This window comes from Triticum aestivum, chromosome 1A (assembly GCF_018294505.1).
Source record: "Triticum aestivum cultivar Chinese Spring chromosome 1A, IWGSC CS RefSeq v2.1, whole genome shotgun sequence".
Classification (NCBI taxonomy): Eukaryota; Viridiplantae; Streptophyta; class Magnoliopsida; order Poales; family Poaceae; genus Triticum; species Triticum aestivum.
The window spans coordinates 538,356,972-538,382,959 of record NC_057794.1 but is presented as its reverse complement, the minus strand read 5'-3'; the positions used below and the strand labels follow the sequence as shown (position 1 = coordinate 538,382,959).

Genomic DNA, 25,988 nt, shown 5'->3' with positions numbered 1-25,988 from the left:
TGGAAGTCTACATTGCAGGATGCCCTCCAACCGTTGAAGTTTTTTTTGAGGGAACCGTTGAAGTTGTAGTGTGTGCATTATCCAGTTGCAAAAGAAGACTAACATGCACAGTGATTTCCTTCACTGGTCGGAAAAGTGAATCAACACTTCTGTCAACACATTTTGTTTGGAATTGTGTGTAACAAATAGGTCAAAGACCGCTAATAAACTAAGAGTTGTGGCCGCCGAGCTCTTCGATCTTTATTTCAGTAGTCTAACAATATTTCGAAAACTACTTGAAATACCATGAAGTACAAAATTAAATTTTGCCTACTTGGGTAGGCAGCATCAATGTGTGTTTATGATATAGCATCAATAGTTGCTTATTATATATTGGGTGAGGTAGCCCGAGAGGATACCGGGTCTCATGGTATGGCATGTACTCCCTCCGTTCCGAAATATAGGTCGCTGGGGCTTCTGTCCCGACCAGGTGAAAACGTGACAATTGACCTGAATACCCCTCGTTCAAAATTTGAATCCCCGATCGATCGTCTTCCACCTTCGCTTCCGCCCTCCACCTCCACCTCCGCCTCCGCCTCCGCCCTCCACCTCCACCCTCACCTCTGCCCGACACCTCCACCTCCACCTCCAGCTCCACCTCCACCTCCATCTCCACCTCCACCTCCACCTCCGCCCTCCACCTCCTCTGCCCCCTGCCCCCTGCCCAGGCGCTACCGCCGCTGGAGTAGAGCTGGTACTCTGCTGCCGCCCACGCACAGGGGCTCCTCCTGGCCCGCGCCCAGGTGGAGGCGAGCACAGGTTGTTCCTCCACCTCCACCTCCGTACCCACCTCCGGCCACTACATCCAGGCGCAGGCGCTCCTCCTCTCCCACGTCCAGGGGCTGCTGCTAGGCTCGGCTGCTGCTGGGCAGGTTCATCTCCTCTCTCTGATCATTTGATCCTCTGCTGGAGTACATCTCTCTGCTGTCGCTGGAAACAAACTGCAAGCATAAACAAAACTCAAGTGATTCAAGAGATGTACTGATTCAAGTGTAGTCAAGAGTATAACTGAATTTGGTAGAATAATTCAGAGAAACCACTAAGTTTGAACTAATAATTTGATTCAAGTGATAGAGTACTGATGGAGTAAGTAATTTGAACAAAAGGACTAGCAAATCATAACCGTGGCATTTCAGATAATAGGAGTAGCAGATCATAAACTGTAGCAAATTTTGTCAGTAAACTGAATACTCCCAGCAAATTTTGTTATGCACTGGAGTTCCCAGCAAATTTTGTTTGCCTAACTGGATCCGAGCAGTGACTGTGATAACAAGTCTCCTTGAACCTGATAGTAGTCAGTGTGGAGCTCTTGTCAACAAACTCCCTGATACAAACATCACCATCCAACCAATCATGGCAGCCAGGCAGGCAAAGTAACCCAAAATAAGCTACTGTACCTATGTAGCTACACTGAAGTGAAGCGAGCTGATCATAGTGGTAGGTAGCAGTACCTTTGCGTTGAAGGTGTATCGCTCGATGCCCTTCCAGTTGTCGACGTCGTAGGCAGTGTAGTGCTTGCAGCATGCGGCGACCTTGAGCGCGCCGTCGGTGACGCCGCCGGCGCCGGCGTCCTGGAGCCCGTGATGTATCCGACGGCGTACTTGCTGGCCAGCAGCGGGTCCTCGCCGGGCGTCTCCTGGCCCCGGCCCCACCGCGGGTCCCGGAAGATGTTGATGTTGGGGCTCCAGAAGGTCAACCCTGCCAACCCCACATTGTGCATCGCCCGCGCCTCCGTCGACACCACCTGCACGCACCAGGAAAAACCTTCAGAAATTTTCAACAATGTCGACGACCCATGCTGCCATGCACGCACAGGTCGGCACGGCGCACTGAAGTGGTGGCAGCTGGGCGTTGGTCCAGGCAAGCAGTGGATGATGATATTGAGATGGTAGGTGCAACCGAATGGAGGAAAAAAGAGTAATGTCGGCCTATCTGGCATCAAAACGGCATAAAAAACCAGGCATCTGCTACAGAACCAGCATCTCCTACAAGCATGCTGAAACGGCCTATCTAGGAACTTTGAACCTGATAGAGGTCTTGCTGACATGCTCTTTGAATATCTTAAGCATATGAATACCTTGCTCAAGGTTGATCTGAATTGTCGACAAAAAGGAGCAAATAGAACAATAAGGTACGGCCTATCTGGGATGTCAGAGAACCAAAAATAATAAACATTCATCGACACTTACATCCTGTGTGTCACGGCTGTTTGTGACCGGTTTGCCCTCGTTGTTCTCTAGGATGATGTGCTTGAGAATGTTGTTGGGAACATCCTTGACAATGTGCCACTTGACAGAGAATTAACCATTCCACTTGTCTTGTTGCCAGTACTCTAGAGTTTTTTCAAAATCAACAGGACCAGTCATTTCAGCAACACCAACAAACTGTCCACTTGTATTCACCTGAAAGTTTGTAAGAAAGGAGATTCAATTAGCCCAAGGAAATCAAACTGAACATTCATAAAAGCAATAGCAAGTGTTGAGAACGTCCTTACTGAGAAAAACAAGAATACAGGGCAACTAGAGCCCTTTGCCTAAGCTTCTTGATAAGCAACATCAAGCTTCTTATTTCCACTGGTGGTACTTGCCCACACATTGTATTTTATACTCTTATGGATATCATCCTCGCTGGATGGTTTGATATCATTCACACTTTATTACAGTTAAAAGTACTCTAAGCACTTTATTACAGTTTGTACTCGAAGCACAAGTATTAAAATTACTCCTACTCTTTATTACAGGTTATATTCCAAGCACAAGAGTAGTACCTGAAAGCAACAGAAGATGGTTGTCCCAGACCTCAACTGCACTCCACCTGCAGAAGATGAAATGGATGGTGATGATGCAGGAGTACAAATGGATGATGATGCAGGAGTACAAATGGATGAAGATGCAGGAGTACAACATGCAGGTACAACTACAGTGGCATTTCAAAAAAATTCAGTTAATGATGGAAGAAAAAAATCAGTTAAATTACAGAATACAGTTTGATGATATGATGATATACTCATTTGAGCATTTGATGATATGATCATATCATCATTTGATCATTTGATGATATGATGATATAATCATTTGAGCATTTGATGATATGATCATATCATCATTTGATCATTTGCTTATGTTCATTTGACCATTTTTCCTTTGATCATTTGATCATTTTTCCTTTGTTGTATTTCTTTGTGCAGGTGTTGAGCAATCAGTTAAAAAAAGGGATGGCCTCGATGACAAGCAAAAGTATGCTGCTTATGTTGCAATGCACACACTTTGCATGAGTAGAGGGGGCAAATTCGAAAGAGATGACAGGAAAAAGATTGCCAGTTTCTTTGGAGTGGGTGTATGGAATGTACAAAGAGTTTGGAAGAAAGCAATGAAGCAAATTGCTAACGGTCAGGAGGTGGATGTTTCAAGTGAGAGAAAAGGGAACTGCGGAAGAAAGCCAAAAGACATCAATCTAGATCAAATACCTACCATCCCACTTAACAAGAGGTCTACTATCAGGTCACTTGCTTGGCAACTCGGGTGCAGCCCTACGACACTCCATCGGAATTTCATGCTGAAGTTGATAAAGAGGCATACAAACTGCTTGAAGCCAGCTCTGAATGAAAAGAACAAGAAGGATAGAATGAAATTTTGCTTGTCAATGCTCGATGAGACAACAACACAAACTGAAAGGCCAAAATTCAAGACCATGCACAACATTATTCATATTGACGAGAAATGGTTCTATATGACCAAGAAAAAAAGAAACTATTATCTGTTGTATGGGGAGGAAGAGCCTACAAGAACTCTGCAAAACGGCAGTTGTATTGGAAAGGTTATGTTCTTGACAGCTGTTGCTAGGCCGAGGTGGGATAATGAAGGAAATGTGACCTTCTCTGGAAAAATTGGAATTTGGCCGTTTGTGAAAGAAGTTCCGGCTCAGAGGAGAAGCGACAACAGGCCCAGAGGAACATTGGAGACAAAGTCTATAAAAGTCAACAGGCAAGTAATGAGAGAGTTCATGATAGAGAACCTACTGCCAGCAATACAAGCATCTTGGCCTGAGAATGATGTTGGGCAAACTATCTATATACAGCAAGACAACGCTAAACCTCATATCTTGCCTAACGACCCAGAATTTATAGCGGCTGTGGAAAGAACTGGACTCGATATCAGACTAATTCAACAACCTGCCAATAGCCCTGATCTGAATGGCCTTGACCTTGGGTTCTTCAACTCGTTGCAATCACTGACAGATTGTCTAAGCCCTAGAACGCTTAAGGATCTTATCAACGGTGTGCTAGATGAATTTAATAACTATGAGGTTTACAAGCTGAACAGAGTTTTCCTATCTCTACAAGCTTGCATGATTGAAATCTTGAACCATGCAGGGGGTAATGGGTATAAAATACCCCATGGGGACAAGGAAAGGCTAGAGAACATTGGGATGCTACCTCCAAGACTTACATGCCCTCAAGAGGTATATGCAAATGCCTTGCACAATCTTGGGATAATGGAGAGAGTTGCTTGTTAAGATGCTTGAGGAGTTGCTTGTCGAGATGCTTGTTGAGATGCTTGAGGAGTTGCTTGTCGAGATGCTTGTCAAGATGCTTGTTGATATGCTTGAGGAGTTGCTTGTCGAGATGCTTGTTGAGATGCTTGAGGAGTTGCTTGTCGAGACATGTTTGCAAAAGGCTTGTGTGGAGTATAAGATATGACTATGATCATTTGTATGAGAAGTGGCTATGATCATTTGTATGAGATGTGGCTATGATAATTTTGTAAACTCAACATTTGTACTATGATCATTTTGTGTACCTCCTTGTTGTGATAAGTTTTGAAAAAATATATTTGTATGATCATTTGAACTCCTCATGTGTATGATCATTTGTGTAATTCCTTGTTGTGATAAGTTTTCGTTTTTTTATTTGTATTGTACTCCTCATTTTGTACTCCTTGTTTTGAGTAAAGGAGAGGAGTATGAAAATTTTCTTATGAGAAGAGTAGGAGAGGAACAGTTTAAAGTTTCAGTGGTCAAAATAGAAGAAGAGAAGAGAAGTTAAAGCATGCACAACTTGCTTCCGCTACTGAAAATGAAGACAAAATTGCTGAACTAGTGTTGTGTGCAAGTGCAAGTACTCAAGTGCAAGCAAACAAAATTTCTTTGAGTAGCTATCATGTTCAGTAATCAAACTGAATCAAATGCATGCACATAATACTTGCATGTTCATAATACTTGCTGAAAAATTAAAGGAACAGTTTCATGTTCAGAATACTTGCATGTTCATAATAGTTGCTGAAAAATACTCCAAGCAAAATTACTTCAAGCAAAATTGACAAGTTAAATCTTGTTCAAAATTACTCTAAGCAACATACCCCAACCACATGCCTTATTTTAAACAGAACAAGGAATTCTAACTACCTTGTGTCAGGTGTCCTCCCACGATGTGGGTGATTCAGGGTGTCGTGCCGTTACTGCATTGCAAAGAGATCAAACACAAGACACCAAGTGTGGCTGAATAAACACTGAATATCCCTGTCAAAACAACAGACATCTGAAATTATGGTCGACAGGTAGACAGACAGAGATCAGTTGACCTTATCTTACCCCATCAATTCGAGATAACTCTGCGTGAACTCTAGAGGGCCCCGTCGCCCATGACTCCATGAGGCGATGACCAGTGACTTCAAGCATAGCACTAGCCCGGCGATAAATCCAATTGTCTGCAAGGATACAGTTAACACCAAATTCAGTCAAAAAAAACCTTTTACCCTCGCAGTGACACAGTGTACAGTGTTGCAGTTCACCAGGCAGAGACCTACTGCAGATATGTTCATCAGCGATATTCAGTAAACTAAATTCAGCGCGGGGGCAGCTGCGAGCTACACAAACTAAATTTTGTCTTCATAAACTAAATTTTGTCTTCATAAATTTTCTGAAGAAGCACATGTAGAACTAAGGCAAATTTTCTGAAGTTTAACAAAACTACAGAAGCTGCACCATGACAAAACTACAGAAGTTGGAGTACAAATTTTCTAAGGAGAGAAGAAGACAATTTACTCCAGGGCTACATGAGTAACATAAAAAGGTTTCTACTCCAGCAAGAAAAATGCTACTGCTAATGCAAGCACAAGTTAACTGCTACTGCTAATGCAAGTTAAAGTTATACTCCTACATGAGTACACTTTACTGAAAAGAAGAGAGGAAGGGAGGACACTGCTGCAAAAGCACAAGTTACTGCTACTCTAGTTTTAAGCAAGCATCACTAGAGTACTCCAAATTATCAATTCAAGCTACTGCAGTGCAAGCTAGTGCTATACTCCTACTCCCTTTTGTCAGAAATCTACATCTAAGAAACAAATCTAAACATTTCAGATTTGGAGTAGTACAAAAATATGGATTAATTTCCTTTACATTTCACTTTTCACAGCTCCTCCAATATGGATTTTGTTGGCAGGTCACACAGGAAGCATAGTTCAACTAATGTTCACAGGAAGAACAAAATCCTCTGCACCACCGCAGATAAGTACACCAACATCTGCAGCTAAGAAGAACATCTGCAGCTAAGTACAACAACATTTACACGGCCGCCTCCTCATCCAGCGCACTCATTAACCCCTGTGAGTGGCCAGGCCATGGAGAGAGATTCCTTACCTTGAGGTTCAGCTCGTGAGTAGGCGCTCCACTGTCGCCCCGCCGCTGCAGCTCCGTTGCTCCGCCGCCGCGACGCTGCTCCACATCCAGCGCGACTTCGTCACCGGCATCGGGGCACGCGGATCCATCATCGACGCGTGCGGATCCAGCGCTAGCGCACACGAACCCAGCGCCTCCGCCGCCCAGAAGCTCGTCGCCGGTGCTAAAAAGGTAGTCTTTTGACCTCGGCGTGTTGGATTTCTGGCGCCCGCCGTGGGAGAAAACGGGGTCACGCCGTGGGAGGAAGCTAGCGACGACAGGGGGGAAAGGAGAGTTCGGCGTTCTTGGGAGGAAAGGAGAGACCGGCGACGGGAGCAGAGGAGAGGCGGGCGAGAGGAGGGGATCTGGGAGTGGCGGGCGTGAGGAGGCAGACGAGTGGAGTGGAGCGAGTGGAACGAGACATGGAGCGAGTGGAGCGGTGGGAGGGCATTTTGGGAAAGTAGAAAAATCTCGTAACGTGAAAAATTTTGTACGTGGATCGCTCCAGCGACTTACATTTCGGAACAGAGGGAGTAGTATAAATTTACTCAGAAGCTCGTGATATAGTATAAGGACGTGGCTTTGTTTTCTTCTCGTCAATTCTCATGGCCATCCAGTGAACAGATGGTAGCCAACCAAAATACAGGACAAAGAGCCAGGAGAAGATTATTCATCAAGTTTAAAGTCTTGTCGATAGGAATAAGAGGAATCAGAAACACATGCTGACTTAGTTGAATGTATATGCTGAGACAATGACGACTTCATCGTATGGGATCTGGAATGTGACCATGCTGTTGGAAAGCACCGTTGCGTCGTCTCGTCCACAACAAACCTGACCGAGTCACCGGGCATCCTGATCTACGCGCTCGCCACGGCAACGGGACGCACGCCCGGCCCGCTAACGCCGTGTCCAGTGCGCACGTCCTGCCACACTTTGTAGCTAAAACGTTGAGCTCGCTAACGTGGTTAGCTCACCTTTGTACATGTATTATTGTGTGTAGTGAACAGAATCATAGCAGTATTCTGTATGGGACTGTTTAGGGATCTAGATGAGATATCATCCAACATCAGATAAACAAACTGTCCGCCCTATTATTTGGTTTTTTAGACCTGCCCTATTATTTGTTTGTCTCATTCTTTTATTGTTTTGCCGTGGGCGCACTGCCCAGCCCACAAACAACGCTCCAACCACCACCCCTACAGGCTCATCTAAATATACCTTCCCCCTATACATCTGCACTTCCTAGAAAAGCCAAAAAGCATATACTTTCTTCGTCCGAAAAAACTTGTGCCAAGCTTTTTCCTTAAAATGGATGTCTCTAGCACTAACTTAATGCTAGATACATCCATTTGAGGGACAAGTTTTTTCAGACGGAGGGAGTAATAGCCAAAAGAAATGTTTGTCGTGTGATGTGGGCTTTGCGCACATGAACAAAGTACCACCTAGAACATTATTTTCTGTTGTAGTTGTATATGTTGTTCTTTCTTTTTGAACCGAACACCAGCGATCAGTACATGTTCCCAAGGTGCGTTTGCCTGTGCCCAATATAACTGAGAGATGGAAGCCTCCTGACAAGGGCTGGCTGAAGATCAACTCGGATGGTGCCACTTTGAAACATAGCGACAGTGCTGGTGATGGTGCAGTAATCAGAGACCATGTGGTGTGGGCGCCTTTATGGGAGGATTATGTCATCATTTCCCACACATTGCTGCCCGAAAGCAGCGGAGATCCTCGTGTGTAGGCGCGCGATTCAATTAGCAATTGACAGGAACGCTGAGAAGATCCATATGGAGTTGGATAGCCAAGCGGTGCTGCAAATGATCAAACAAACGGAGAAGAATTTGTCTGCGGCAGGGCCATGGCTTCAGGAAATCGAAGGGGATGCTCAATTCTGTGTTATAGTTCAGAGTTTCGTGGGTTCGGAGGTCTAGCAACGTTGCCGCACATAAGATTACAAGAGTAGGTGTAGGTGAAGAGAGATCCGAGTTATGGTTTGAATCTCCTCCAAACTTCATTTTAGATGTAATTTCGGATGACATTCCAAACATTATTTAGTTAATAAAGCGGCGGTAGGTTTTCCCCTAAAAAAAGATACACCAAATCTGTGATGTGTGCACAATTAAAAAAATCATTAATTAAAATATTTATGAAAAAATGTCCATGAAACTAAATGTCTAGTAAAAATCACAAATTTAATGGTTATTTAAAAAATCGTCCCTGTGGACATCTACGTCTCGGGATGCCCTCCAACCGCTGAAGCTCTACTGTACGGTATTCTCCAGTTGCAAAAGAAGATCAACATGCGTAAGGATTTCCTTCACTGGGGGAAGAAGTGAATCAGTATTTCGGACCACATGATTCATGCAGTTCTTGTACATATCGCTCGGACTTTGTGTCCTTCCTTTCTTGCTTTCTTTTCTGTTTGGTGAAATAAGCGAAGCATGTGCTTCGTGATCAGAAAACATGTCATGGTAATGGGTAATTAAGTAGCTGGTGTGTCCTCTGTGGGTTCTTAATTACCATTCTTCACAGTTCATGAACGTACTAGTGGTTACCCTAGTTTGTACTGGTATTGTATATCTGTGTGGCACATGTGTTGGAATTGATATGCACATGGAATTGTGACGATGTACACTGATGTGGTTGTGTGTAATAAATACGCAGGTCAGAAGACCGCCAACTGAGAGTTGTGACTGCTTAGCACTACGATCTAAGGGCATCTTCAGCCGCGCCCCCAGAAAGACTTCCCCAGGCAATTTTTTCGCGCCGGTGCCAAAAAAAGGCCCAGTCGCGTCCTCAGGAGCCCGATTTTCGCCGGCCTGGGCCGAAAACAGCACCGGCGGACCCAGGCCGAACCCGGCGCGCTGGGGGCGCCCGGGGGCGCCGGGCGAACTATTTTGGCGCGAAACAGCCGCGGGCCCGCCGCGTCAGCGACACGGCGCCTCGTCTTCCCCCAACGGCCTCGGTTTCCGCGGGGAATCAATGCCAAGGCTGCCGCCGGTCAGCCTTGCCATTGATTCCTCACGGGCGGCGCGTCACGGGACGGCGCGCCGACGCCTCCCCTTCCTCGCACGCGTACACACGGGTGCGGCGGGCTATATAGCCGGTGGCCTGCACTCGCCTGTGCCCACACCAACCCCGCCCCTCACCGCCGCCCAGCTCCTCCCTCTCCCTACCTCTCCCGAGCGCCGCCGCCCAGCCCCTCCCTCTATCTCTCTACCTCTCCCGAGCCCGTCGCCATGGAGGAACGCTACCCTGGAGACGAGGCGGCGGCCAACGGCTTCGGCCGCCGTTCGCTCCGCGAACAGGAGTCCTGGCTCCTGTTCCAGGCGAACATCCCGGCGCCGTCGGACATGCGCGCCGGGCCGACGGGTTGGAGGCTCAGCGCCGGGGGAGTGCCCATTCCCCCGTTGCCCGACGCCGTGGCGGAGCCGACGTACTTCGCCGAGGAAGTCGAGGTCGTGCGCGCCTCCCTCACCGACGCCCAACTCTCCCTCCCCCAGTACGCCGCCGGCAACCACGCGGCTTGGGCGGCGTATTTCGAGCGCCGCCAGCAGCAGCGCTTGGCGTCCATCAACGGCGCGCCGGTGGTTGGCGGCCGGCAGAACAGCGAAGGGCGCCACCTGTGGTGGGGCGTCCCCGGCCGCACACTTGAGGGCGTGCTGACGTACCTCGAGGGCGGCAACGACCCGCCGTTGGCGTACCCAACGAGGGCGGCCGCCCCGGCGCAGCACCGACGCGCCGGGCCATGGGCGCCAAGGAGGTTCGGGTCCTCCTCCTCTTCTTCCTCCTCCCGATCTTCATCGCACTCCTCCGGCACTCCGGCCCTGCTCGGCGTCAAGGCCGAGCCCGCGGCGGAGACGCCGCTCGGCCGGCGCACTCGCAGCGCCGGCATCGTCATCAACGAGGGCGGCCGGCGCGCCTCCTTGTCGACTCCTCCTCCGCGCTTCGTCAAGCCACAGACGGAGCCGGGGCTCGCGCCGGTGAAGACGAAGCCGGGGCTCGCGCCGGTGACGACGGAGCTCGACGACGACGACGTGGCCCTGGAATAGGCGCGCAGAGACTCCATAGCGATGGAGAAGGCGAAGGAGCGCCAGCGCGCCGCCCTGCTTCGCTTCGCGGAGCGTCGACGCGGCCGCGACGAAGGCGGAGTCGTCGTCATCTGCGACAGCGACGACGACGACGACGATGCGCCGCCACCAGTCTGCCATGGCGACGCCGGGCAGGGGTCCAGCAGGGGCGCCCGCGTCAAGGAGGAGAAGGCCGACGACGACGATGGCGGCGACGGCGGCGACTTCAGCCAGTTTTTTCTTTAGATTAGTTTATGTATATGTGCTATGTAATGAAAATCCGCGAACTTCGCCGAAATGTGCCGAAATTTATCGTGTTTGGCCGAATTTTATCGTGTTTAAGCCGAACTTATTTTATTTTAAAACGTGCCTGGGGCGGCCCTGGGACCGGCGGCTGGGGACCAACTCGCCCCCAGGCCCAATTTTTGCACCGGCTCACCCCCAGGCGGCGATTTTAGGCGCCCCCTGGGGGGCCAACGGCTGGAGATGCCCTAAGCTTCAGTAGTCTGAGACTGCTTTTGAAACCACTTGAGTATATCAATGAAGCGCCATGGAGAAGTAGTAATCAAATTTTGGTACTCGAGTAGGCAGTGGTGTACATATCACACTTGTTTGTGTGTATGATATATTAGGTGCGGAACCCTGCATGATAGCAGGTCTCATGTTATATCATGTAGTATTAATTTTGCTAAGCTCATGCTATATATGAGGATGTGGCCTTGCTTCCCCCCTGTCAAATTTCCCAATCCCATCCATGCAAGAGGAAGTAGCCGGTTGAATCCCATTCATGAAAGAGAAGGTAGACAACCGAAACACAAGACAAAGAGCAGTCTAGGAGAAGATAATGCAAGTTCAGAGTATTGTCGATAGGAGTGAGAGGGATAAAAAACACACATGTTGTCTGAGTTTCGTGTATATGCTAAGTATGTTGTCGCTTTCGTGTAAGGGATTTGGACATTAGATGTGACCAGGCTATCCAGCAACGTAGTCCATTGGTTGTGAAGGGGAGTTGTATGGATCAAATCTAGTGGATCGCGTGAAAGTCGAAACATTCATGGAAGTAACATCCTGTTGTAAACACTATAATGTAACAAATGCATGGTTCTCAGCAGTGCACTGGCGGGGAAAGTGCGCAACAACCTCTGTTTTGGCAGTGTCCCCTTTGGTATGTAGTATGTTGTATTTAGAAACGTGGCAAGCTTGTGTTTGATCAGGAGAGCATACCGTGTTCCCAGTCGGCGAAGGAAAGATCGGCCAAACTGACAAAAGACACATGGTCGCTTGTCCGCGCACATGGCGTATATTTAACATTAATAGGTGTCCATGATGTATTGGGTGAGGTAGCAATGCACCCTACAGGATAGCAGGTCTCACGTTCACATAGTATTAATTCACTCCGAAGCTCGTGATACATGAGAGTGAATAGCATAAAACTACCATTTTTCGTGTTAGGGTTCCAAAAAACTACCAAAAATTTATTTGTGACTAATTACTACCAAAACCGGCGTCAGCTGTCTCAAAAAACCTAAATTGCCCGTTGCTAAGAAAATAAACCGGTTTATGACAGCTCAGGCCCGCATCTAACCGAACCGTTTGTTTGACTGTTAACTGGCATGCAGGGCCCGGTGTTAGGGTTCCAAAAAACTATGACTGTTAACATGTCAGTTATCTCTTCCTTCCTCTTCTCTTTCTTCTCCTCCTCTCCTCCCGTTTCTCTCCCCGCACGAGCCATGGCAGCTCGAACACACCGGATATGCACCGGCCTCCTCCTTCCCCGTCCCATCTTCCCTTCCCCCCGGTCGTCCCTCCTACTGCACCCCTACCAGAGCCGCCATCCACCATGGCGCTCGGCCTAATTCCGCGCGGACCTCGGCCTCCAGGCGCGGACCCACGCATCGCGCGCGGCGGCGCCCTCTGCCCGGAGCACGGCCTCCTGAACGGCCGCGGTGCGCCCCTCCATGGCGCGCGGCGGTTCCCCTCTGGCCGGAGCACGGCCTCCCGGACGCTGGTGGAGGGGCGGAGCGGGTGAGGAGGGAGCAGCGCGCGGCGGCGCCGCTCTGCCCGAAGCACGGCCTCCCGAACGGCGGCGGTGCGCCCCTTCATGGCGTGCGGCGGTGCCTCTCTGGCCGGAGCACGACCTCCCGCACGATGGTGGAGGGCCGGAGCGATGAGGAGGGAGCAGCGCGCGGCGGCGCTGCCTGTGCCGGATCTCGCCGGCCCCGTGGGAGAGGAAGAGGTTGGCAGCGACCCATGGCTTGCTGCAGCGTTTCCAGGCAGCGCCATGGCGTGCGGCGGCGACCTAGTATGGAGATGGCCGGCGGAATCGAGGCGGGGATGGCCGGCGGGATTGACTTGCCGGATATAGGGACTCGATTGCTTTTTTTCAAAAGATTACAGGGACCCGATTGTGTTTTTGAAACATTTACAGGGACCCAATTGCTTTTAAATGAGGAAGAGACATTGTCATGTGGGCCCACGTGTCAGCTAACGGTCAAACAAATGGTCAAACTGACGGTTCATTTAGGTGTGGGCCCGACCTGTCATAAACCGGTTTAGTTTCTTAGCAATGTGCGTTTTGCGTTTTTTGAAACAGACAACGTCAAAAGTGGTAGTTATCAGTCACAAACAAATTTTCATAATTTTTTAGAACCATAACGTAAAAAATGATAGTTTTATACTATTTACTCAATGCATGAGGATGTCACCTTGCTTCCCAATGTTGCTCCAGAAACCCATCGCATAGAAGAGACACAGTAGCTAGCCGAATACTAGAAGACAAAGAGCAACGGAAGAAGACAATTCAAGTTCAGAGTCTTGTTCCATGGGAATGAGATGAATCAGAAACATATGTTGCATGTATATGCCGAGACACAAGCGCTACTAGTCCAGTAGTCCATGGAAGTTCAAAACACATGATCAGGTGGATCCCACAAACATAGAGTCGGCAACATCTGAGCCTCGGGTCGTGAGATACCTCCTAAATATGATTTGTCTCTCTGGTCTTGAAATAATGTATTTCACCATTATTTTTGTATAAATATGTCGCCGAAAGGTAAAAACATGTCATGGAGATATTAGCATGGGTTCCATTTTCATCTACTTAACCTAAATAGCTTTTATGATAACCAATTTGACAATATACTTTTCAACATTTCTTTTTTTTTAGAAAAGAAGGATGCACCCCGGCCTCTGCATCTCGACGATGCATACAACCACTTTATTAATTATTAAGCACAAAAAACTTTACAAAGTAGTACATCAGTGAGCCTGAAGCCATCATCTAGGCAACATCTGTCGCTACTCCTATCCCCTTGATGCAGTGGTGCCGAATGTCCGAGCCTAATACCAAACAGACATCGCACCAAATCCTAACATTTAATGTCGGATACACCATCCTAGCCACATACCGGGACTGGGTCACACACCGGTCCGGCGCACTCACCGAGGCTGCCGCCGCCTTCTTCCACCGATCCATCTCCAGAGCAGGCACTGACGCCCAGACCTTGTCAGGCCTGCCGTCGACGCCGCCATGGCGCCAGACAGCTCGACCACCCTGCGCTCGTCCATCCAGCCGCATCCGTCATCGAAATGCAGCTGCACCATGCCGCCAACACTCGTCGCCAATGACGCGGTAGATACAACGCCGCACCACCTAGCAACCTCCGCACCATCGCCACTGCTGGAGCTACTCGGAGCCCGCCATCCACAACATCTCTCTCCCGAACAGCTCCTCCCAAGATGGCGCCTCCATGGAGGATACGACGCGCAGGACGCCGCCGCCGCCCAATCCAGACTGAATTTTGGACTTTCGTCCGGGAGGGGTTCAGGAGTGGATAGGGGGACCTCGGCTTCGCCTCCAGGAAGGGTAACGGCGTCAAGTGACGTCGCCGATGTCGGGCCGAACACGCCGACCAAAGTTTCCTCCGGTCCCCATCCTATGCCACCAAACCTCCGTGTACTCCGGATCCGGCAAGCCACGATCCGAAACCCGCGAAGATGAAAGAGTCATGGGGCTCAACCCACCAGAAAGGAGGATCGAGAAGAACTCCTCGTAGATCTCCAGACGCCGAATCCAACGATCTGACGTGGCCAGCGACGATCATCACCACCCCGCGGCGGCCGACGGAGTCCGAAGATAGGATCCAGATGGATCCGATCTGGATCCGGCGGCACCCGCGACCACCGGTCAGGCCAACGCAGCCACCACCTCACGACACGCAGGTCGCCACCACCGCGCCGCGCACGACGCCGATGGGAGACCCGTCCGCCGCGTCGCCGGACCCCACGTTCGCCCAGCGTTCCTCTGGATCCCGCTGTCCCGCGCCAGCCAAGACGGAGAGGATGGGAAGAAGCCCCGCCGCCGCCCAGCCGGCCAGGCTTCACCCGGCGGCGCTGTGGACGGCGGCGAGGAGGGAGAGAGGAGGAGGAGACTCGAGGGGCGGCGGCTAGGGTTTTTCCCCGGATCGCCCGCGGGGGCGACGCGAGGGGCGAGGGCCGTATTACATGGCCCGATCAACTTTTCAACATTTAACAGAGGTTGTTGCTAATGCAGCGGACCTAAATATCATGACACTCCTCGCTAGTTGGTTGAACACCACGCGATATTACATAAACCACATTCAAAAAAGAGTTGTGCTTTTTATTTGAAAACATGCTTTTAGTTTTTCTACATCACTCACTTTTTTCAGATGACATCACTCACAAAATGTACTTGCCCTTTTTATTCCATGTATGCACATAGATTTTGAATAATAAATGTAGCCCTTATATCTCTTTCTTTCCAAAACACAATAATGTGATTATCTCTAGTTTGTGCGACATAGATAGCCGGTTGCCCAATCCGAGCATACTCAGCATTAGATCTTTTCACAATGATCATGTGGCAGTAGCACTTTCGTAATACCTTTTTTTTTTGCGGAAAGCACTTTCGTAATACTGCACACATACATCTTTGGATTAGTAACCAATTTGCTTTGTTGAAGGAATCTTTTGACCATGGGCAAAAAGGCATCTTTTAATCACCGGAAAAAAAAACTAAGCATCATTTGATGCCTATTAGGTGAAGTATAATAGTACTATAAACACCCACTTTATGAACATGTATATTTATATTTGAATATGTTCAGGTATAAATTAATTGATGTCGAGTTGTAAGTAATTAATGTCAGGCCGTCGGTTAACTTCATTAAAATTAAGCAAAAGCCATTTTATCAGTACAAAAGTTGATAATACAAAATTGTAAAACAATAATAGTTTTCCTCTTTGATCTGGACCGAGCCTCAAGTTTTCTTCTCCCGGGAGTTGAGTTTTAAGATTTTTCATATCTGGACCGACTGAGACGTACCCTACCATCCAGTTTATACCCGTTCCGCTCAAATTTTCTTCATGTCCATCTCATCTTAACCTTGTCTTACTTTATTTTGGATTCACAAATCTTTTATTTTTAAGATATACGCCCTCCGCCCCGAACGCTTGTCGGAAAAAGAGTTAATTACAATACTGATACATAAACTTGCAGCGCGGGTACAGTTTCATACAAAAACTTACAAATTGACTCAAATTAGCCCTTAAACTTATTTTGCGGGAACAAACTGATACAAATTAGTTCGAAACCTGCCCGTCGGATGAGAGGCACACGCCAGTCACTTTGGTTTTCGTTTCTCATCGGCCCTTCCCTTTTTGTTTCTCGTTGCCGACGGTGCGATGGTCGCCGCGAACGAGATTGACGTTGGATGGAGCCGCGTCCTCGCGGCATTGGCGAGTTCTGCCGGACTACGGTATGAAATCACCTTCCTTCTTCTATGTTGGATTGTCCCCCCTGTATCTACGTCTCTTATCACTAGGGTTTTCATCCGGTTTGATCGGTGGTATATTCACCCGCATGTGGTTTCTTTGTGGTGCGTATGGTTAATAATCAGGCGTCGGTAGATGAAAGGTGTATTTCCGCCCGCTTGTCATTGTTTACTGAAATCAGTGTTGGGTGTGATGTTTAGAGTTGCAGAAAGTAGTGTTCTACTAAAGTGGAGTTGTTGTTGTGTGCTCATAATCTTGTGATGTGTTTACTTTCATAGTTTTGTGACTAAGGGCATCTCCAGCCGCGCTCCCAGGAAGGCCTCCCCAGGCGTTTTTTTTTGCGCCGGCGCCGAAAAATCGGCCCAGTCCCGCCCCCAGGAGCCCGATTTTCGCCGGCTTGGGCGAACTGTTTTGGCGCGAAACAGCCGCGGGCCCGCCGCGTCAGCGACTCTACCCTCTTCTCGCCCCTTCGTCGTCCTCATCGCCTCGTTTCCCGCAGCGAATCAATGCCAAAACTGTCGCGCTGCCGCGCCGGTCAGCCTGCGCCATTGATGCCTCACGGGCCGCGCAGTGAAGACCGGATGACGCGCGTCCCTCGCCCTCCCTCGCCCGCCACGCGTACTCACGGTGGCTCGCGCACGGGCGACGCCTCGTCCTATATAAGACGAGCCCCAGCGCACTCGGCGACTCGTACTCTCTCGTCGGCGTCGTTCCTCCCTCTCCTCTCTCTCGCCGTCGTCGTTCCTCCCTCTCCTCTCTCTCGCCGTCTCCAGCACCCATGGCCGAGCGCTTCCCAGGCGACGGCGCGGCGGCGAACAGCTTCGGCCGCCGCCATCTTCACGAGAGCGAGGCTCGCCTCCTTTTCGAGGCCGAGTACCCGGTCCCGCCGGACATGCGGGTACCCGGGGCATGGAGGATCAGCGTCGGCGGCGTGCCGGTGCCCCCGATACCCACCGGCGCGGCGCGGCGTGCGGAGATCGCACGCATCCGCTCGTCCCTGCCGCGTGCGGCGAGGGAGGGGCCACGTTACGTCCCCGACAGCTCGCTCTAGGAGCCCTACTTCCGCCGCCGTCACGCCGAGCAGCTCGAGGCCACCAATGGCGTCGAGCCCTCCGGCAGGCTCAACACCGTCGGCCGGCGTCGGTGGTGGGGCGTGCCCGGGCGCACGTTGGAGGCCGTCCTCGAGTACATCAAGGGCGGCAACACGCCGCGCCTCGAGTACCCCGCTCCCCCGTCCTTCACACGCCGCCGAGGAAGCTCCTGGACCCCAAGGCGCATGGAGACCGGGGGGTCCTCCTCCTCGTCCGGCGGCTCCCCCTGCCTCCACCTCCGCCCCGTCAAGCCGGAGCCCCAGGGCGCGCCTGTCAGCGCGCGCACCCGCAGCTCCGGCGTCCGCATCAGCGACAACGCCTCCCCTACCGGCCGCTTCGTCCTCGTCGAGCCCAAGCCGGAGCCCGGCCTCCCCGTGGAGTACGAGGAGATAGCCCATCGCGGTTTCTCCGACGAGGACGCCCCGCGGTGGGCGCGGGACGACTACCTCCGCGACGAGATGGTCCGGCAGCGCCGGGCCCTGGAGGAGATCGTCGCCCGCAAGCGTGGGCGCGAGGACGAGCACGGCGTCGTGGTCCTCAGCGACGACGACGACAACGCCCCCGGACCGTCCAACCCGCCACGCCAACCGGGGGAGGGATGCAGCAGGGGCGGCGGAGGCGTCGACGGGGGCGACGACGACGACGACGACGGTGACTACACGCGGTTCTACCGCCTCCTCGGCATGTAGAACTGCGTGGGCGGGCGGCGAGGCGGGTGGCGAGGGAGACGACGGGGTAGCCCACGGTAGTTTTTCCCTTTTTTTGTAAAATATGTTTAAATTTGAACGAACTCGCCGATGTTTGCGTTAAATTTGAGTCGTGTTTGCGCCGTATTTGACTTTTTTTAAAAACCTGTGGGGGGCCGCGACTGGGGGGCATCACGCCCCCAGTGCGCGGTTTAGCGCGGTGCGCCCCCAGGGGGCGATTTTTTGCCCCTCCTGGGGGGCCAACGGCTGGAGATGCCCTAAAACATGTGTCGTTTAAATCTTTTCACTACCACTATATACATACCTCAGATGAACAGGCTAGAAACCTACGCCCGAATCCTTCTGTACACACTCTAAGAACAGGGCTACGAAAATGCCCACAATTCTCCTTCTCAATGTCACAAAAGTCAGGGCAATACTCAAATGGTGGAATAAACCCATCAAAATCATACTCAGTGACTGTTTGCATTTGACTCCGCAAAAAAATGTTGAGTTCTGCTCAAAGTCACATATTGTAGGACACGAGAAATTACGAATAGAAAAGCACCCCCGCACTTTTTTTTGAGTCGAAATGAAGCTCAGATGTCACCCACCATTCTTTAGTACAACCGTCACCCAGGCCGCTGGGACTGACATTGCCACCGCCACCGCCCATGGGCCATGCGCCCACGAGGAGGGGCTGAATATCCGCTAACGAGGACGTCGTGTCATGGCAAGCCACCATCTCCCGTCCTTGTCGCGGTCGTTGCTACTATCAAGGGTTAGGGATTTGGCTTGAGAAGAAGGCTGCCTTGGTCGAGTGTGAATTTGCGGGAAGAACAGAGAAGAACGGCTAGGGATTTTGCTGGTGCATGGCGAACAGAGAGGCTGGCTAGGCTACTCGGGGATCTATTTACATCATATAGCGGGGGTTCCTGTAAATTAACCTGGACGTGGGCGAAGTTTCTAGAGCCGACGTGGCAGGTTTTAACTAATTTGTATCAGTTTGTTCCCGTAAAGCAAGTTTAGGGGCTAATTTGAGTTATTTTGTAAGTTTTTGTATGGGATTGTACCCGCGCCGCAAGTTTATGTACCAATAGTGCAATTAACTCTCGGAAAAATGTATAAAAATGAATGTATCTAGAGAAATGGATAAAATTGAATATGTCTAGATACATTTATTTCTTATTTCTCCGACGAGAGTATTTCAGAACGAAGAGGTATTAAAAGTTTGCAAATCTTGAAGCAAACCCGGCATGAGCCATTCGGCCCAACTGAACCAGCAGCATTGACCTCTTCTCCAAGCCAAGGAAAAAAGAAAAGCCCTCTCCAACCTCCCCTCCCCTCCTGCCCTCCCAAAAGCCGTCCCCTTCCCAAAGAAAGAACCACACGCGCAGCAGGCACACCCCCGCCGCCGCCGCCGATCTCCCTCCGATCCCCCAAGGTAAGCGCCCCTCCCCACATCCGCCCGATCCCGGATCCCCTCCCGCGATCTCACCTCGCCGCATTCCCGCGGCTCTCCCTCTCCCAGGAGCCGTCGCGTCGCAGCAGATCCGTCCATGGCGGCGCTGGGGTCCAAGCTGGCGCAGCTGCAGGCCAAGGCCTGCGAGGCGACGCGGTTCGTGGCCAGGAACGGGTGCGCCTACCACAAGACCCTCATGGAGAAGAACAAGCAGTTCGTCGTGCAGCCGCCCACCGTCGAGAAGTGCCAGGAGCTCTCCAAGCAGCTCTTCTACACCCGCATCGCCAGGTCCATTCCCCATCTCCCTCTCTATACCTCCCCGCGGTCCTTGTCTGGGCGTGCCCGGTGGCGGATCGATTGCGCGGTCCTCGATGTGCATGATCTCGATCCATGCAGTCGCTGATGCCATCTGTCAAACCTATCGTTTTATTCGTGATTGGAACTGCTGTTCTTGGCGTGACTTGTCAGATAGACAGTGTCCTAGGTCATACTGTTAACATATCTTGTTTGGTAAAACCTAATTTATATCGCATTGCATCTTTGTTGACTTGTGGCTGCTTGATGAATGAAATGCGGTAATACTACATTATGCAAGTGTTATGATTGAGCAAACTATGAAACAATGTTATGAAAATGGGGTGATGCGGTGATCTTATCTTATCTGCAAGAAATGGAACACCAATAGATAAATTGCCGGCTATTCATAGAACCTAATTTAGGTTGCCTCTTTGTTTGATTCGTGGATTCTAGATATAAACTAGTAATACTAGTGCATTACTAGAAGTGTTCTGATTGAAGAAACTATGAAACTGTATTTCTGAAATGTCGCGATGCTATCCTATTTACAAGAATGAAAATGATGAGCCATGTTTTATTAATGGATGGTTCAGATTGCTGCACAGATTGTTAGTGTGTAACTCTAATTCCATCGCGGGGCCCTGGCTCATTCCCAATTGGTCTTGTTCTGACCGTAAGTCCTTAGATTGGAACACCAAGTGTTGGCTGAGAGTTTTTCTAAGTTCTCTGTAAACGAAGATGTAATAATAGATAAATTGCTGTTTTTTATATGTTCATGTGTTTCTAGTTCATGTCAATTTAAGATGAAATTAGGATTTCTGCTTGATTTAACTAACTTCATCATGTCAAAAAGCTCCTTTTCTGATTTTCAGTAAGTTTGTTAATAGTTATTTCTTCATTTCTCCTTTGGGAAGGTTACTATAAACTTCTGTTTGGATTTCATAGCGTAATAGAATGTGCTCTAGTTATACCTTTCGTAAGGGTTTTTTGTTTTGATACTATGGTATATTGGTCTATATATGAGGGGGTACTGTCATTATGACTTCTTGAATAGTTGTACTTTGCAGAAGTTTTGGTGAATACATCAAGTCATCAACCTAAATCTACATATGCAATTTCCTGAACCATGCCCTAGAACTGAATACCTGCATATTGCCCTTCTATAGTTCCAACCATAAGACTGTCTTTAAAAGCTAGCTACTCATCACATTTACCTGTCATAGTTTCATATCGAAATGCTGTACTTCATTGGCCGCAGCTTGACTATTCACTGTATCTGTAGCACTGACACATGCATGTCTCCTGCAGCCTCCCCGGCCGCTATGAGGCATTCTGGAAGGAGGCGGACCAAGTGAAGCAGCTGTGGAAAAACAGGAAAGATCTGAACGTGGAGCACGCGGGCATCATCGCTCTGTTCGGCCTTGAGCTCTACGGGTGGTTCTGCGTCGGCGAGATTGCTGGCCGGGGTTTCACCTTAACGGGCTACAGCGTCTGAGCGCCTTCCTTCCACGAGTACCTTCACGCGATCGTCGTCGATTAAGAGCTGAAGACTCTGTTAGCCAATCAGTTTCTCGTGATGCGCGTGCGAAGTTTTGGTTTTCTGAAAAAAAAAAATACTATTCTTGATGCTGGTGAAAAAAGTACACCCGGCTCGGTGAATTCGACTCGTCGATGAGGTCTAATAATTTGTCGCACGCTTAGTTGAATGATTGAAGCCTGGACAGATGAAATGTCTGTGACTGTGATGTTTGCCTTGCTTGCTTGCTAAAGTCAGGGCAAATTAGGCTCTTCCAGAAGAAATGATGAAATGAATTTGACTTGGTGATGAGGTAGTATAATAATGATCTCCCCATTTCACTTGGTTGAATGAATCCTGGATGGATGAATTTATCTGTGATGTTTGCCTTGCTTGCATACCAAAATCAAGGCAATGATCTCCCCATTTCATTGCTCCAGCATCTAAATTGAGTTGATATATGTGTTCTTTTGTCACGCTGAGTTTGTAAATCTTAATCAAAGCGATTGCATAACCATGTCACCAGTTCATACCGGTGATTGGTCGACAGTTGTAACGCCGGTGCAAAGCTGCTGCCGGAGTAGCTGCTCGGCCACACACCGGCGCTCTCCCTGCTGCTCTCCCGCCGCCGGGATGATCACCGGTCGATGACGGGCAAGTCAAATTGCATAGTGTAACTCGTTGCGCACGAGTAAAGCCCCAAAGCCACCGCGACCTCCCCTCTCCCTCCCCCACTAAAAACCGAGGAAGAGCCGAGCATAGGTAGCCGATCGACGGCGGCTGCTCCGGCGACCGTGTCCTCATGTACGCGGCCGCGCGCCGCCTCCTCTCCACCCGCGCCTGCGCCTGCGCCACCGCGCGGGCGCCCCCCGTGGCCTCGCGTGCGCCCTCCTGCTACTCCGCGGCGCAGTCCAAGCCGCCGCCGCCGCCGCGGTTCCCCACGCCCAAGGAGATCCGCCGGGGCCTGGACCAGTACGTCGTCGGCCAAGACAAGGCCAAAAAGGTTAACCTCAGAGACCGTCCCGTTTTGTGCACAGTTTACTGCAGAATTAGCAGGATTGTGCTAGTTTTGTGCACAGTTTTCTGCTAGAACAGAGCAGAATTCTAGTAGTGCAAGCCATGAACGGATTCAGCAGGGGGGTTGGCTGTGCAGGTGCTCTGCGTCGCCGTGCACAACCACTACAAGAGGATATACAGCGAGCCCTCCACCAACAGGTTAGATTCCTCCCATCCGGCGGCTGAATTTGTTGGTGGTTCGTGTACAGTGAGCCCTCCGATAGGTTCTGACTGAGAGTTTCATTTGTGGTTGTGGTGGTCATCAACCTTCAACCCTAGCTCATCGCAAGCCTCGGCGGCCGATGATGATACTGAGCTCGAAAAGAGTAACATCCTTCTGCTTGGGCCAACTGGATCAGGTGCTTTAGAAAGTGCATGTGTTTTACCACTTGGATGTTCCAATGTCATGTTGTTTGCTTGCTAATGTGATGCAATTGGATCAGGTAAGACACTCCTGGCAAAAACGCTCGCTCGCTTTGCGTATGTGCCCTTCGTGATTGCTGATGCAACAGCAATTACACAGGTAATCATGGCTTGTGTCGCATGCCACCAGAAAGCTCTGTTTGATGCATTGGTCCTTCATGCTTATCGTGGCAAGAAGAATCAGGAAGCTGATTTTAGTGCTTCTTTCTTCTTTCTGATGCTACAAATAGACTGCTCTTTCAGGCTGGGTACTACGGGGAAGATGTGGAATCAATCGTCTACAAACTTCTAGTGGTACTTATCAGACTATGAATCTGCTCTGACTGTTTGTTCACTCCGCGTTTAGCTATGTGGTGCCACTAGTTTTATACTACTACCATTGTGTTAAAACAGAGCGTCGGTGCATTTCAGCAATTTTGTTATAACCAACTACTTTCTGTCCTTGGTGATTCGTTGGGTCCCCAAAGGAACTGTCCCTTATGCACTAGATCACACTGACAACTAACATGTTGGATTCTGATGTGTTCTGCCTCTTAGGCTGCTGACTTCAATACTACTTTCTGTCCTTGGTGATTCGTTGGGTCCCCACAGGAACTGTCCCTTTTAATATGCACTAGATCACACTGACAACTAACATGTTGGATTCTGATGTGTTCTGCCTCTTAGGCTGCTGACTTCAATGTCGAAGCTGCAGAGCGTGGCATCATCTACATTGATGAAGTTGATAAGCTCGCAAAGAAGGTTGTTGTAAAGCATTTCTGATCATTATTACCACTACCGTGATATATACTGGAGCGCGTTACATGTACGCTAATATGATACATTGGTACATTCAGGTCGGTTGCCAGGAGGAGCGGAGGGATGTCTCTGGAGAGGGTGTCCAGCAAGCACTCTTAAAGATGTTTGAAGGAACGGTAAGTGGCTATGTTATGTTTGTAGTTGTATGCTCTTTAGAAGAGTGCATGGTTTCATAAACTACAAAAAGATTTCTAGTTTCCCTAGTGGATAGACTCCAGACTCACATCTTTATGTGAGTCTACTATGTTAGAACATTTCTGTGAATGCTATTTCGATCTAAGTGGTCCTATTCTCTGTCCCTCACCGTATTCGATTTGTTCGTTTCTAAACAAGAACGATTCCATTTTTGTGTTCTTAGGTGATCAGTGTGCCAAGGAAAAGAAGTCAAAATGGCCTGTCTCATGGTTGTGTCGAGGTAATTGTTTTTGAGAATTTTTACAGGCTACTAATACCTTTATGTTGCCTAGTGCCTACTACCTAGCTCAGTAGCCGTATTTCGACAGTTTAGCACCAAAAGGTCCAAACTATTGAATGGTGCTATGACTTTGATAGTCATAATCTTCAATATGTGGTTGTTGCTTGCATGAGTGACATGTGGTTAACTGAACCTCATAGATGGCTGCTATTCTTTTTGTTTCAGGCAGTTGGCAGTACGAACTAAATTTACTACAAAAATGTAATCAGTACCTTGCATTACAATGACGAGTTGGGGATATGTTTAATTTGTTTTGCAGGTTGATACAACAAACATACTCTTCATTTGTGGAGGTGCCTTCTCTGACTTGGGAAAGATTATCTCAGAAAGGTTATTCAGATCTCTACCTTTTGGAACTATCCTACTCTTCTTTTATATATAACCTCCATGTCATGTCTGAAAGTATCTGTGTGCTATGCAAGACTTCACCGCTGTCCTTTTGGTTTCGGAACACCAATACGTCATGAATTGGGGGACTATGCTTTGACGAATGCTCTTGAACAATCAAGGTTGCTTGAAGAGGTAAGCTTAGTTACCGGTTTTGTGACACGTTTTAGTTGTTATTAATGCCCACATTGATACAAAAGATAATATTTGATAACTCCTTATTTAGATCGAGAATGATGATCTGATTGCCTATGGCCTGACACCAGAATTTATTGGGAGGTTGCCAATAATAGTTGGCTTGACTCATCTCACTGAAGATCAACTGGTTCAGGTAGCAAACATTTTGCGATTTTTTGTTTCCTTCCTGACTATTTTATTTGGGATCATCTCTATTATAATCATTGCTTCAGAAGGTTTGCTTTGTAGTCCAGTCTACTATATTCTGCATAGCTGTGCATTTTGTCAACAACTTGAAAACCTAGCTAATTTATCTTTTCAGGTTCTCAGAGAGCCCAAGAACGCAATAGGCAAGCAACACAAGAAGTTGTTCAAGATGAATGATGTTAGTCTGTGATTTGTTCGTGTCAGAAATTTCAACTAAAGAATTCCTTCTTTGATGATTTATAACAAGAAATGTGTTTGTTCATTTTTTTTCCTCGACAAGGTAAAATTGCATATTACTGAAAACGCTTTGAGGCTAATAGCAAAGAAAGCAGCTGTCAGGGAAACTGGGGCGAGAGGCCTACGATCTATAATGGAGGGCATTTTGACAGAAGCAATGTTTGAGGTGGTTTGTACTTTATTTTCGGCATGCCATGAGACTGTGGGTAACCGAGACTGACGTCAATTTGGCCCTTACACTTGCAGATCCCCGATGACGCAGGAGAGGGGAAAGAGAAGATAATTGCTGTTCTTGTTGATGAAGAATCAGTAGGGACACCGACCCGTCTAGGCTGCGGAGCCAAGATTTTCCGAGACGATGGAACCCTAGAACTATATGTTTACCAAAACAATATCAGGGTGCCTGGGCTGATTCAGAGGCCAAAATGCAGTATCATTTGCCGGCTGTGCCTTCTGGTAGCTTTTTCAGCAGCTAAGCTATGGTTTTATCATACATTTGATTGTTTCTCGTCAATATACACGTGGATTATATTGATCCTGTGTAAGGCAAACATTTTCACAGGATGAAGTACAACACGATTTCAGATAGTAGTATGGCTGAGTCTCACATTCTGCTCTC

General features: G+C 49.0%; 2 protein-coding genes and 1 long non-coding RNA gene across 7 annotated transcripts; 2 read left to right on the top strand and 1 right to left on the bottom strand.

Annotated features, from left to right (window-relative positions):
* Positions 1-218: 218 nt before the first annotated feature.
* On the bottom strand, positions 219-7,114 carry LOC123064438 (uncharacterized). 2 transcript variants are annotated; one of them, XR_006430699.1, is made up of 8 exons: positions 6,676-7,114; positions 5,629-5,744; positions 5,443-5,556; positions 2,807-2,853; positions 2,229-2,441; positions 2,117-2,132; positions 1,491-1,783; positions 219-980 (listed from the first exon to the last, which is right to left on the bottom strand). It is a non-coding gene; the product is annotated as an uncharacterized lncRNA (long non-coding RNA). The 2 variants fall into 2 exon arrangements; XR_006430698.1 differs by lacking the exon at positions 2,117-2,132 and having other exon boundaries at positions 6,676-7,109.
* Positions 7,115-19,600: 12,486 nt separating this feature from the next.
* On the top strand, positions 19,601-21,960 carry LOC123064428 (uncharacterized). Its single transcript, XM_044487915.1, has 3 exons — positions 19,601-19,778; positions 19,866-20,084; positions 21,402-21,960. The coding sequence occupies exons 2-3, from the start codon at positions 19,894-19,896 to the stop codon at positions 21,586-21,588; spliced, it is 378 nt and encodes a 125-aa protein (XP_044343850.1). The 5' UTR covers positions 19,601-19,778; positions 19,866-19,893; the 3' UTR covers positions 21,589-21,960.
* Positions 21,961-22,173: 213 nt separating this feature from the next.
* Positions 22,174-25,978, top strand: LOC123064390 (CLP protease regulatory subunit CLPX1, mitochondrial). Of its 4 annotated transcripts, XM_044487878.1 has the most exons (14): positions 22,191-22,612; positions 22,763-22,824; positions 22,945-23,024; positions 23,109-23,188; positions 23,332-23,382; positions 23,755-23,829; positions 23,925-24,002; positions 24,245-24,301; positions 24,621-24,691; positions 24,784-24,883; positions 24,975-25,079; positions 25,248-25,310; positions 25,413-25,535; positions 25,616-25,978. In XM_044487878.1, the coding sequence occupies exons 1-14, from the start codon at positions 22,412-22,414 to the stop codon at positions 25,934-25,936; spliced, it is 1,467 nt and encodes a 488-aa protein (XP_044343813.1). In that variant the 5' UTR covers positions 22,191-22,411; the 3' UTR covers positions 25,937-25,978. The 4 variants fall into 4 exon arrangements, with proteins under 4 accessions (XP_044343835.1, XP_044343820.1, XP_044343826.1 ...); XM_044487900.1 differs by lacking the exon at positions 25,616-25,978 and having other exon boundaries at positions 22,174-22,612; positions 25,248-25,325; positions 25,413-25,523; XM_044487885.1 differs by lacking the exon at positions 23,332-23,382 and having other exon boundaries at positions 22,190-22,612.
* The last annotated feature ends 10 nt before the right edge of the window (positions 25,979-25,988 follow it).